General features: G+C 37.9%; 1 protein-coding gene across 5 annotated transcripts in view; it reads right to left on the minus strand.

The window, feature by feature from the left end:
* PUS7 (pseudouridine synthase 7) overlaps positions 1 to 13819 on the minus strand; it is a 43707-nt gene that overhangs the window by 23953 nt on the left and 5935 nt on the right. For 4 of the 5 annotated variants that reach the window (XM_038381214.2, XM_043497219.1, XM_038381189.2 and 1 more), the window contains 5 exons: positions 12763 to 13149; positions 5175 to 5259; positions 4962 to 5063; positions 3893 to 4037; positions 1188 to 1205 (listed from right to left, as the gene is read on the minus strand). In XM_038381214.2, the coding sequence (XP_038237142.1) occupies positions 1188 to 1205; positions 3893 to 4037; positions 4962 to 5063; positions 5175 to 5259; positions 12763 to 13121 (709 nt within the window). In that variant the 5' untranslated portion in view covers positions 13122 to 13149. The remainder of the gene's footprint in view (positions 1 to 1187; positions 1206 to 3892; positions 4038 to 4961; positions 5064 to 5174; positions 5260 to 12762; positions 13150 to 13819) is intronic. The other variant, XM_038381198.2, reaches the window with a different exon arrangement.

The raw sequence follows: 13819 nt of genomic DNA on the forward strand, positions 1-13819 counted from the left end.
GCTGTACTGGCCATCAATGTTTAAGCGAAGTCTCCACTGAAACAAAAAAATTCTTCATAATATTAATGATATGGTCCACAGTCTTTTTGTTAGGAGTTCACTGGCTTCTGCTTATTCTCCTTCTGAAGTCATCAATCCTCTGTGATCTCAATTTACTCTTGTACAAATTATAACGTTAAAGTAGCAAATTAGGTTTAAAAAACAAAGATTGCACAAAAATTTCTGTCATTAAAATAGGACAAGGGGAAAAACAAAGAAAATGATTCACAGAGAGAATCATTTCCAAGTTGAAAGTTTCTCCATAATGCATCAATTGCTCAATTTTGCATGCTTTCATTTGGATTTCTTTCAAAAACACCAGCTCTGATCAAAACCAGGAACCTAAGCACACACCATACCATCTGCTACTACAACCCCATGCCCGTGCCATGGCCCCATCCATCCCCCTTGGAGTGGGGTGGCTGGAGTCTCTCCCTTGCCAGAGAAGCAGAAATGGCACCACAGCCCACATTACATGGATAGCTGGGTGGAGCTGCCTCCCCTCTCTTTCTCCTGCTGCACATACAGTCCTCTGCTGGGGTGGTGTTGTCACAGCCTCCCAGATCAATGGGTCTTGGAGTCAACACCCCATTGAGATGAATAAGACAATTCATACCTCTCAGAGGTATTGCTTCAGGCTATCTGCACATTCAGGCAGACATTGCTGCATCACTTGATTCATGTTTTCAAGCTTTTTATTGCAACCACAAGGGCTAAAAACTTGTTTGTTTTTTTAATGAAATCTATTAATCTAATGTAAAAAACTCACATGACTTTGGGAATTGGGATTCTAAACATAAAACTATGAAGTGAAATCCTGCCATACTGACACCAAAGGGAGTTTCAACATTGATTTCAATGGGGCCAGGATCTCACTCATCCCTATGCCTTAATCCAGCCATGGTCCTGAAAGCCATTCCATGTGGTTGAACTACTGGGTCCGCATCAAGTGACTTGCAAGACAGAAGCCCGTAACTGCATGTGTGAAGGGTGCAGCATCAGCCTCGTCACTTTCTGTGAAAACTTAACATTGCTTATACATAGATTTTATATTTAATTCTTGTTAGTTTGGCCAATGCTTTCACTATTTAGTGTGTCTGAATGGTTGGCATTTCATTTTACCACCATGAAATACCAACATATCTTACCTGTTGCAGTTCTGACCTCTGTCCCAATGTATAGCATAAAGAGCACAAAAGAGCAATGTTTAATTTTTAAACTATTGAAGGGTTTTAGAGGTGAACATGCAGGTTTATGGTTATGATTGTTTATTGTGTAGACTTCTATAGCATCCAACAATTACGTGGTTGGTGACAGTGATTTGGATGGTTATGTGATGGAATCGTGCAGAGGCAAACAGTAAATATACGGAAAGTTTCAATCAGAGGTACAACAAACTTCACTGTGAACAATGATGGACAGCACTGCCAACAAGTTACTTAAGTAATAATAAGTCCATGCCTGAAGTACTCTAAATACCACACATACAAAAGCACTTGCAATTTAGTGAGTTAGAAAACATTCTTGTAACCCTTATCCCCACAAGCATACCTCATCATGTTTCTCATGTAAGAATAGGTTACTAAATATTGCAAGTGTTTCTTGCCCACTGACCCCATTCAGGATTTAGTCCCCATGTGTTAGTCACTGCACATATGCAAGACTTAGATATAGTCCATGTCCCAAAGAGCCAGTATCCCCATTCTGCAAGCATTTATGCATGTTGAGTAATATTTTGCACACGGGTAGTCACTGAACTTACAAATGTAAATATGTTTGCAGGATCAGGGCCTAAGAATCTAAGTTTAAAACACATTAAGTCCTACTGCATCGTATGAAGTTGTCCAGAAAAGATTTTTCCTCTAAAAAAATACTTTTTTTTTTTTTAAAATGGAGGCCAGTTAAAATCTACCAATCCTATTTGTAAGGTACCTTTTAGTTATAGTTGTTCAACTTAATACAAGCAATTTGTTGTAACAATGGTTAAGGAACATAAACATCAACAGGGCAAACTGAGGAAGACTATTATAATCCAAAGGAGACCAGGATTTGTTTGGAGATTACTTTTTGTACTTGTAAGTAAACGTACTCCATGCACAAAGCATGCAACCATAGGATTAACTTGACACAGTTAATATGATAAACCTTACACATGTAATAATAATTTATTCCAAGTTTTTGATACTTTAAATACTCTACCACGTAGCAAAAGACTTTTACATTTGCTTAAGAAAAAGTTTAAATAAAATATACTTTTATCTAAAATAAATGTGTACCCCCTATCTAATTTGCATTACAAATGCTGGAGTCCATCTACTGGCAATGAGATACAATTTATCTTAAACCTGTTCCTAACTGACTTCAGGTAAACTGAAATAAGCCTAATTTAAACCAAAATAAGAGCATCCATACAGCCTATCATACTAATTTTAACTAAATCAGTTTATAAAAGCCCCACATCTTGAGTTAAACTGGTGAAATTCTATGTTTAGGCAAACCTTTAGATTTAATATCAATTTGCCAACGTGTCAAAAGTGTCAGATAATGGGCAACAATGTTTTACATATTTGTATACCAATACTGATGTGCCCCAAAATAATTAGACTACCAAAATACTTTGGAACATATTAAGTTATTTACCTTGATACTACCAAGTCCATCATTATTCTTACTACAAAAGCAGTTCCTATAACTGATGATGGATACAGACAGTTTTCTGCTTATAACTTTAATTTTGGCAAAGCACAGGATTGTCATTAACTGGAAAGCAGAAGCAGGTTCAGCTATTTTAAAGAGATCCTATCTTTGAGAAGAGTTGCTACTGGAAATATATTCATATATTATTTATATAAAAGATGTAATTCTGAAAGGTAGTAAACAGGTTGGGATAAATTCTGGCCCCACTGAAATGAAAGAGGGGTTGCCACTGACTTTAGTGACGCCAGAATTTCACCCATTGAATTTATTATTATTTGTATTACCATAGTATCTAGGAACCCTAGTCCCAGACCAGGACCCCACTGTGTTATGCATTGTATAAACACAGAGGAAATTTGGAATTCCTAATTGTATGATTGTGACAACTTAATTTGGATCCAATTAGGTTCACATGGTCTATATTTAGACAATAATTATACAATAAAAACAAACATACACTCCTATGCTGTCTATTTGGCACTCAGTGAGAATCACAGAAATGTAGGCTGGAAGAGCCAGCCCTCTATGCTGATGCAGGACCAACCTAGAACATCCCTGACAGGTGTTTGTCCAACCCGTTCTTAAAAACATCCAATACTGGGGATTCCACAACCTACTTTGGAAGCCTACTGTAGAGCTTAACTACCCTTATAGTTAGAATTTTATCCTAAGTCTCCCTTGCTGCAGAGTAAGCCCATTACTTTTTGGCCTACCTTCAGTGGACATGGAAAGCAATCAATCAATCAAGTTGTCACCCTTTAAACAGCCCTTAACATATTTGAAAACTGTTATAGTCCGTTCCGTCCCGTCCCCCCTGCCAGCAAGTCTTCTTCACGTACTAATACTTCTCACTTATCATAAACCCAGTAAAACAACTTTACATTTGCTACTCAATCTACTTGATTAATGGTTTGAAGAAAAAACAAAAACCCCCACACTAATATATTTCAGCATACCTAACATGTAAACCTCATGCCCTGTGCCATTTAGAAGTAACATACTGGATGAATCAGTACAGAAGCATGCAACAGCCTCCAAATCCAAATTATAACATACCTCCTTGTCTGAAGTATTATGCAACTTTAATTAAACATTTTGTTTTTAAATTGTAGTTCAACTTTGCAATATGAAATGATGGAGACAGTAACAAACTCACTTGCCAGTGCTTTCTTTCCAGCAGCATGGTAAGCAACAATGTATTTTTTCCCATCTCGGTCCTCTGTTTTCGTCTCTAATCCAGGAAACAAGGATTTCACAGCCTGGTGAATAATAGTTCTTTTTTCTTTAGTGTTTTCAATAACCTATATTTAACAAAGAAAATTGTCACACAAAAATACTTCTTTTTTTGGCCTTGTGTACATATCTTTTTGTTTTTTTGTTTGTTTTTAAACACAAAAAAATCATTTTTCTGTTCAAAACCAACCTTAAGAAAACATGATCTGACTATGCTTTAAAGGACACATCCTACTTGCTATAATTAATTCATAAAGAGATATATACATAACTCAGCTACAAACCCTGAATCTGATGTTTCACAAATAAAAAACACAATGACATTTTTTAATTCATCAGTTTTATTCTTAGCCAAATTTCACTACCTGAATGATGACTATATCCAAACTGTGTGTCTTGAGTGCACATCTGTATAGAAGCTATACAACTAGATGTGAAAACAAAAAATGTTAATGTATGGATGCTTATTAATCCCAAACCAAATTTTTGCCCCAATTCAGCTCAGCAGTTATTCATATTTGTGTTATTTAAAAATAGCCACAAAACTCTTCTTCTTGTACCTTTTTCCTTCTTATTGTAGAAAGTCAAATTCACTGTCTTCTATTAAATCAGCACATGCTATCCTTGGAAACATTCTTTCATCAAAGTGCATGTTTGTTTAATCCCTTGTACATAATCATTCTATAAAATACTCATACACTGAAAACCTAAATATTGCATTAGTCCTAATCCTTCAAACACTTAGGCATGTGCTTAATTTTATGCAAGTGAATAGTCCCAGTGAAACCACGGTGAGTACTCGCATAGTTCAGTACACTTGTAAGTCTTTGCAGGATCAAGTCCTAAATTTACAAGTTTTCAGCATCACCTACTCTGATATAAAGCTCAACAAACTCCTTGTATACCTAGCATTTAGTTTCCATGCACACACCCATCTCCTTCCGCAAAAAGGACATGCTAGCCAAGTCCTTTGTATTGTTTTACCATTTTACCTCTATGGCAACACTGGTTTCTTTGTTCTTAAAAAGTTGGAGCTCTTCTAAATGCTGCTTGTCTTCATTTGACAAAACTGTAAATATTTCTTCTGAAGGATCCTAATATATATAAAATAACAGTAACTCACACAACACAGTCAGAACAAGATTTCATTAGTGACTTAATTTAAAAAATCTTCTAGCCATTTCTGAAAGCTACTCAAAATTTACCTCATCATCCACTGGAACAGAAAAGTCATCTAAATGGCTTATGCACCCATCTTTTCCTATTTCATGAACGACAAAGTCTGAGTATCTAACAGAAAGAAACACAAGAGGTTAAAAAACATAGACAAGAAAGACTAAAGGCTTCTGTGAACAGAATGACTATAGACTATATTCAGTTTCTAGATTAAAACTTCAGCCATTATCTACTAAAAAGCTTTCTCCCATTCCTGGAAAATTATCCAAAGGACACACTAGATACTTTCCAAAATCATCTTCAATCATTACTTGAAAACTCAATATGAAAATGATACCTATTTTTCCCCTCCATCATAGAAGTACAAATATTGGTTTGTTACTGTTGAGTTATTCATGAATGTTAAAGCCACTAGCATTTAAAAAGAATCATAGAATCATAGAAATGTAGGACTGGAAGGGACCTCAATAAGTCACATAGTCCAGTCCCCTACATTGAGAAAGGAATAAGTATTATCTAGAGACCATCCCTGACAGGTGTTTGTCTAACTAGCTCTTAAACACCTCCAGTAACAGAGGTAATTTGTTCCATTGCTTAAATACCCTTACAGTTAGGAAGTTTTTCCTAATGTTGAATCTAAAGCTCCCTTGCTACAATTTAAGCCCATTACGTCTTGTCCTGTCCTCTGGTTCAAAAAAGAACTAGATAAATTCATGGAGGATAGGTTTCAGGAGTAGTAGCCGTGTTAGTCTGTATCCACAAAAAGAAAAGGAGTACTTGTGGCACCTTAGAGACTAACAAATTTATTTGAGCATAAGCTTTCGTGTGCTACAGCCCACTTCATCGATGGGCTGTCTGTAGACCACGAAAGCTTATGCTCAAATAAATTTGTTAGTCTCTAAGGTGCCACAAGTACTCTTGTTCTTTTTATGGAGGATAGGTCCATCAATGACTATTAGCCAGGACGGGCAGGGATGGTGACCCTAGCCTCTGTTTGCCAGAAGCTGGGACTGGGTGACAGGGGATGGATCACTTGATTATCTGTTCTGTTCATTACCTCTGAAGTACCTGGCATTGGCCACTGTTAGAAGATAGAATGCTGAATTTTGTTCTCCTTAACCACTGAACAGAAGAACATTTCAGCACCCTCCTTTTTATAACCTTTTTATACTTGAAGACAAATATCATGTCCCCGCCTCAAATCTTCAATTCTCCAGACTAAACAAGAACAATTTTTTCAATCTTTCCTCATAGGTCATGTTTTCTAGAGCTTTAATCATTTTTGTTGCTCTCCGCTGTACTGTCTCCAATTTGTCCACATTTTTCCCCACACAATACTCCAGGTGAGGTCTTATCTGTGCTGAGTAGAGTGGAAGAATTACTTATTTCTTGCTTACAATACCCCTGCTAATACACCCCAGAATGATATTCACTTTTTTTTTTTTTTTTTTGCAACAGTATACATAGTTGACTTAATGTATTTAGTTTGTGATCCACTGTAACCCCCAGGTCCTTTTCTGCAGTACTCCTTCCTAGGCAATTATTTCCCATTTTGTATTGGTGCAATTGATTATTCCTTCCTAAGTGTAGTAATTTACATTTGTCCTTCTTGAATTTCATCCTATTTAATTCAGAACATTTCTCCACTTTATCAAGATCATTTTGAATTCTAATTCTGCCCTCCAAAGCACTTGTAACCTCTCCCAGCTCAGTATCATCTGGAAACTTTATTCTCTATCCCATTATCCAAATAATTTATGAAGATATTGAATAGAATCAGACTTAGGACAGATCCCTGCAGGACCCCACTTGACATGCCCTTCCAGTTCGATCGTGAAACCACTAATAACTACTCTGCGTACGGTTTACCAGCCACTAGTGCACCCACCTTATAGTAGGTTCATCTACAAAGACACCAGAGAAGAGAAAGAGTATATATAAATTAGGAAAGAAGGGGAAAGTAAAAAAAGTTATTTGAAATTACAGGAACGTTGCGAGTGGACATTAAAAAAAAAGGGAGGGGGGAGGAAATTCTTGAGCCTTCCTTTACAGATCACCATTTTAAACTATATCCTGACTTTCATCTATTTACCCAAGAATTTTTATAAACAGTAACTGGATAATTTGATCTCCATCTGTCATTCATACACAGAAGCAAGCAGCCTCTCCCAACTTCCCAACAAAGGTAAGAGCAGAACACTGTTGTGAGTCTTCATGCTACTGAGGCCTCCTTATTTAATCAAATATACTAGAACATTTATTAGTGTAATAAGTAGCTAACTAGGCTCCTCATGTAGATGAACAAAGTACATTATATAATGTATTCTTTTGAACTGGTTGATTACTTGCTAAGTTGCAGAGCTCAGAAATCTACTCTCTTGTTCCTAGCTGTTGTTAAGAATTACAAATATTCTACTGCACTGTTATTTCATGAATTAGTACACTAACTCTGTCACTTCAACCAACATTCTTTAGTACTAGCAGTACATTAAAGCTCAACTCATCCTTTTCCCAGGGAGAGTGAGTCAGATTTCTGTTCACAGCTACGCGGGTGGAAATACAAAGAACTCCACTGAAGTAAGAGTTCTTCTGGATATTCACTACAGTAGCATAGCAGATTCTGATCCAGTCTTTTAAAAAAGAAAAAGAGAGACAGTGAATTGGTGCCAGTAGAAAGAAAAGGAGTACTTGTGGCACCTTAGAGACTAACAAATTTATTAGAGCATAAGCTTTCGTGAGCTACAGCTCACTTCATCGGATGCATTTGGTGGAAAAAACAGAGGAGAGATTTATATACACACACACAGAGAACATGAAACAATGGGTTTATCATACACACTGTAAGGAGAGTGATCACTTAAGATAAGCCATCACCAGCAGCAGGGGGGAGAAAGGAGGAAAACCTTCCATGGTGACAAGCAGGTAGGCTAATTCCAGCAGTTAACAAGAATATCAGAGGAACAGTGGGGGGTGGGGTGGGAGGGAGAAATACCATGGGGAAATAGTTTTACTTTGTGTAATGACTCATCCATTCCCAGTCTCTATTCAAGCCTAAGTTAACAAGATCTCTATCATGCATTCCTACAACTACAGTACCCACCTGCTGAAGTGAAGAAACAGATTGACAGAGCCAGAAGAGTACCCAGAAGTCACCTACTACAGGACAGGCCCAACAAAGAAAACAACAGAACGCCACTAGCCATCACCTTCAGCCCCCAACTAAAACCCCTCCAACGCATCATCAAGGATCTACAACCTATCCTGAAGGACGAGCCATCGCTCTCTCAGATCTTGGGAGACAGACCAGTCCTTGCTTACAGACAGCCCCCCAATCTGAAGCAAATACTCACCAGCAACCACACACCACACAACAGAACCACTAACCCAGGAACCTATCCTTGCAACAAAGCCCGTTGCCAACTCTGTCCACATATCTATTCAGGGGATACCATCATAGGGCCTAATCACATCAGCCACACTATCAGAGGCTCGTTCACCTGCGCATCTACCAATGTGATATATGCCATCATGTGCCAGCAATGCCCCTCTGCCATGTACATTGGCCAAACTGGACAGTCTCTACGTAAAAGAATGAATGGACACAAATCAGACGTCAAGAATTATAACATTCAAAAACCAGTTGGAGAACACTTCAATCTCTCTGGTCACTCAATCACAGACCTAAGAGTGGCTATACTTCAACAAAAAAGCTTCAAAAACAGACTCCAACGAGAGACTGCTGAATTGGAATTAATTTGCAAACTGGATACAATTAACTTAGGCTTGAATAGAGACTGGGAATGGATGAGTCATTACACAAAGTAAAACTATTTCCCCATGGTATTTCTCCCTCCCACCCCACCCCCCACTGTTCCTCTGATATTCTTGTTAACTGCTGGAATTAGCCTACCTGCTTGTCACCATGGAAGGTTTTCCTCCTTTCTCCCCCCTGCTGCTGGTGATGGCTTATCTTAAGTGATCACTCTCCTTACAGTGTGTATGATAAACCCATTGTTTCATGTTCTCTGTGTGTGTGTATATAAATCTCTCCTCTGTTTTTTCCACCAAATGCATCCGATGAAGTGAGCTGTAGCTCACGAAAGCTTATGCTCTAATAAATTTGTTAGTCTCTAAGGTGCCACAAGTACTCCTTTTCTTTTTGCGAATACAGACTAACACGGCTGCTACTCTGGTGCCAGTAGAGGGAACATGAAGGACTTTCTTTCTACATTAGTATAGCCAGGATAAATTGTATTTTCTAAAATAAGAATTTTAGAACAGCTGAGAGAAAAAACTGTCAACTGATTGTGAAATGCTGAAAGAGGGGAAAATGAGGCTTCACTGTGAGATGTTTCTATTGCATTACATCCAAATCCACACATGCACATATCAAACCTCTATAAAATCACGTTATAAAAGTCAAAAGGGTCAAAATGGAGGGGGGGGTTTGAAGGACCATAATGAGACTGCAAACATCTCTGTCAAGACAGTATCAAGCTTATGTTTGCCCAACTGAGTTTAAAGTAAAGATGTGATGAATCCACATTTTTTAATTTGAACAAATAACCAAACACTTCTCATTGGTATTCACCCAAAACTGAATGCAAATACAGTACAGACCCGTTTACGTGCAGATGTCGGGATTCAAGCCATCACGACCGTATGTTAACGGACCACGGGTTAAGAGGGCCATGCTGAAAAAAGTGTCTGTGATTCACTTAAAAAAAATGCCATTATTTTCTGCTCTTTCTGGATCGCATTTTTTTCCTTCTTTCTTATGAAGTCTCATTTGCCGCAGATGAATGGTTTCGATATTTTCCGCATTTTGCTCCTTCACAAATCTTATAACAGTTGCTACAGCACTAAGGGCTTCTGTGGGCAAAATTTTGACCTTTTCAATTACATCCTTGCCATCACTTTCGCAGTCCGACGTAGCCTCGCAGCCCATTAATATTTCTTCCTCGGACAGAAATTCTGAAGTCGGGCAATCTTCATCCATCTCCAGCCACCAATGTTTTCCGGAGACGTATCCAAACTAAAAATCTTTTATCATTTGAAAGCGAAGTTTACCTTTAACCTCTTTTGTCTGTGTGCGTGTTTGTAGAACGTCTTCTTCTGAAAATCCTTCAAAGTCTGGCTCTGAATCAGTGCCACTGCTGGAGTTTTCCGAGTCTGAGCCATCTTTGACAGAAAAGTCATCACCGAGAACCTTCGTCCAGCAGTTTTCAATGGACTTTTGTTTTACTCCATCCCAAACTTTTTTAACTAAATAAATAATTTCCTTCATGTTTAACTGTTTCAGAAATTCGGAAATGGCTGAAGACATGCATGACATGATCGCCAAAATCAGCTCCCGTCGATAATTATTTTTAAAATATCTGAATAAATGCCCTGGTCTAAAAGTTGAATTTTTGATGTTGTGTTGAATGGTAGGTATAGCACTCAAATTTTTCCATTGCTCGATACCAGTGATTTGGCTGGAGGATGGGCTGGACAATTGTCAAGTAGAAAAAATGCTTTGGCTTTGAGTTTCTTCGACCACAGATGCTTATGAACAGCTGGAACAAAGCTGTTGTGGAACCAGTCATCAAAAATGTGTCTCATCATCCAAGCATTTTTGCTGTTAGCATACATTACTGGCAGTTTGGCTCTACTGAGGTGATTAAAGCAGTGAGGGTTATGAAAGCAGCCAACAAGAAGAGTGGCAAGCTTATGGCTGCCTGTCTTATTACTACAAAAAAGAAGAGTCACACAATCTTTTATCTTTTTAAATCCAGCTGTTTTCTGTGTCTTGTAAGTAAAGGCGAAAGTCTTATCAGGTAGCAGTTTTGCAAATAAAGCTGTTTCATCACAATTATAAAGTTGTTCTTCGTGGTAGTCTTCATTTTGTAAAATAGATTTTAACTTGGCGGGAAACGCGTTCGCGGCCGATTCATCGGCTTTCTCCAGAAATCGATACCTGCGCTATGCCATGATGCTTTTTAAAACAACTTATGAACACCTTGCTGGCTTGGAATGATCCATCCCGTTAAATTTCCAACTTTGGTCGCTTGGACTTGAAGAATTGGCCCACTTAGCGGCATTCCTTTCAGCCTTTCCTGAGCAAACCACGTGCACATGGCTTTGTCTATTGTGGGTTTTGCTGAATAGCGCATACGTTTTCGCTTAAGCCCCACAACAGAATCGATATTTTGTACAAAGCCATTCAGTTTAGATTTGTTTTTAGCCATCATCGGAGAGTAGATTTGGCAATCCCAATATCTTCTGAAACTTTGGCCCGGGTTTCTCCGCTATTTACTCCATCTATTGCATCTAGCTTTTCGTCTACAGTGTAGGAACGCTGACGCTTGCCCTCTGCCATTATATTAGGCCTACAGTTAAAATTTGCTAATGTAGTATATATATATTACTATATATCTCTCTAGCGTAACAATGACTAAGCATGCATGATACGTTTTTACCAATATCGGTAAAGACGTACAACACGTTTCTGCTCTGCACTTCCAGTCGATTTCTATGTCAGTGAGTTAGTGAGCAAATCTGTAGTGCTACGTAGCAAGTTCCTGTACCGTGTCACGAGTCTCATGTGTTAAATAGATAGCACTGGGAGGCATGGTGCTACTGCACGTTAAGCAGATTCACGCATGAACGGGTCTGTACTGTAAGTGATGCTGTCATTATCTTATCAGATCTCTCAAAAGAAAGATTTTTCATAGTTATAACGAATATCCACCAATAAACAGGGATAACAGAATGTCTTTTTTTTAAGATTATGTTGTATCTGCAGTTTCAGAGAAAAAGTGCGTAACAATATCTATTTATGGCAAAACTATGTACATACAGGATGACTAATTTGAAACTGATTAGGCAAAAACATGTTTAAGTGCTTTGCTGGACTGGTGCAACAATTTGTGCACTGTTTCTTCAGAAGGGTTTTGCATTTATGTTTTGAGATTTCTGGTGAAAGACAGTATTTATTTTAAGTAAGAGTTAAGAATGCTGTGTTGTAATGAAATAGGAATAAGGAGTTTATTATGTAGGCAGTGTAAAATTTGTGATAGCCTAAATTATTTTCAAGTTCTTTGTACATAATGTTATAACTGACAAGATTTATAAAATTTTAGCACCAAAAGGGACTATTAGATCATCATCACATAACAACTTTAACTTGTTTTTTTCAAAAAAAATTTGACTTTTGGATCATAAATATTTTGTCACGTCTTTTACATAGGTTAGCAGTACTTTTAACGTGTACTGTATGTATTGTAATTAGACTGTATATTTTGTACATAGTTGGCAGAAAGTAAGTCAAATTGGAAATGAATATAAGATTATCTTCCTATCATTTAGAGTCCCCTTTCTCAGTTTTATTCAGCAGAACACAAACACTTTAGAAAGGTACCAGCCATGTACAAACTAAAGCCTTCTCAGAGCCCTAGTTTTCAGAAAAGAAAGCAGTGAAGCACACCTGCAGATAATCCTATTGTATCTTGATACATGTGGGTGTTATACCAAAGATGATGGTGTCTGACTCCTAGGCTAAACAGAGAAGGAAAATGGGGAATAATTGCTAATACAAGGAATTAAAGTACAGAGGATTGCAAGATGAAAAGTTACCTCTCTTTTAAAATTCCAGAAAACCCTTTGTGAAAGCTAACAAATTTTGTAATGCCAACATCAAGTTCTGTTAGTCCATGCTTCATCATGTCTGCAAAGCTCTCTGGGTCCCCTTCTTCATCACTTTCCTCCAGTTCATTATCTTCCTCCTCACCTTCTTCATTCAGGATTATATTATCTTTCTTGTCCTCAAGCAAAGGTTTTCCAGGTTGTTCAGTTACAATGTCAATGCTTTGCTCAGAATTGTTTCCTGTCTTAGAAGACTCTTCTGAGATCTTTTGCCTTTTAATTTCATCTACATTAGCCACATCATCCTCAGAATGAGGACGTTTCAAGGATGTCATTTGTACAGCTTCCATATTTAAAGGCACAGAGCGGTACAAAGTCCTGGGGAAGAAAAGGGACCATTTAAAATGGTTTATTTCCAAATCTTTTGCTCTTTAAAAAAATTATATTTTTAAACATGCAACATACACAAACCAAACAAAAAGCAGCAAATTCTGCATCAAGCTATACCTGGGCAACTCCAGAGTCAATGGATTTGCACAGGTGTAAGTTAAATTACATGCAAAGGTACATTTGGCAAACTCAGTAGTCTCAGTAGAGGAACAACGCAGGGAAGGGGGAGTAAAGGATTAGGATTAGAGATCGTGACCGAGAAAGACAGAAAAAAGCGCTCCTGACAAACAATACATTGGGTCAGGCTCAGGCCTGGTCTATATTTAAAAGTTTTGCTGCATAGCTACATTGATATGCAGGGTCAAGGGGAATCACACCCCTAACCAACATGGCTGTTCAGGCAAAAGCCCTGGCATAGATGCAGTTATACTGGTAAAAAAGTCCTTTTGCCAGGATAGATCATTTCATTTAGACAACTAGTATAAGCTTTACCAGCAAAAGAACTAATTTACTGGTATAAAATGCATCTCCAGTCGTGGGGCTTTCCTTTATAGCTATCTTGGTATATTTCTACTGGCAAACATTTTCTAGTGTTGACAAGGCCTCAGACAGGAAAGGACTACTTCCAGAAAAGACTCTGGGGTTATATAAGGAAATG

This window comes from Dermochelys coriacea, chromosome 1, assembly GCF_009764565.3.
Source record: "Dermochelys coriacea isolate rDerCor1 chromosome 1, rDerCor1.pri.v4, whole genome shotgun sequence".
Taxonomy (NCBI): domain Eukaryota; kingdom Metazoa; phylum Chordata; order Testudines; family Dermochelyidae; genus Dermochelys; species Dermochelys coriacea.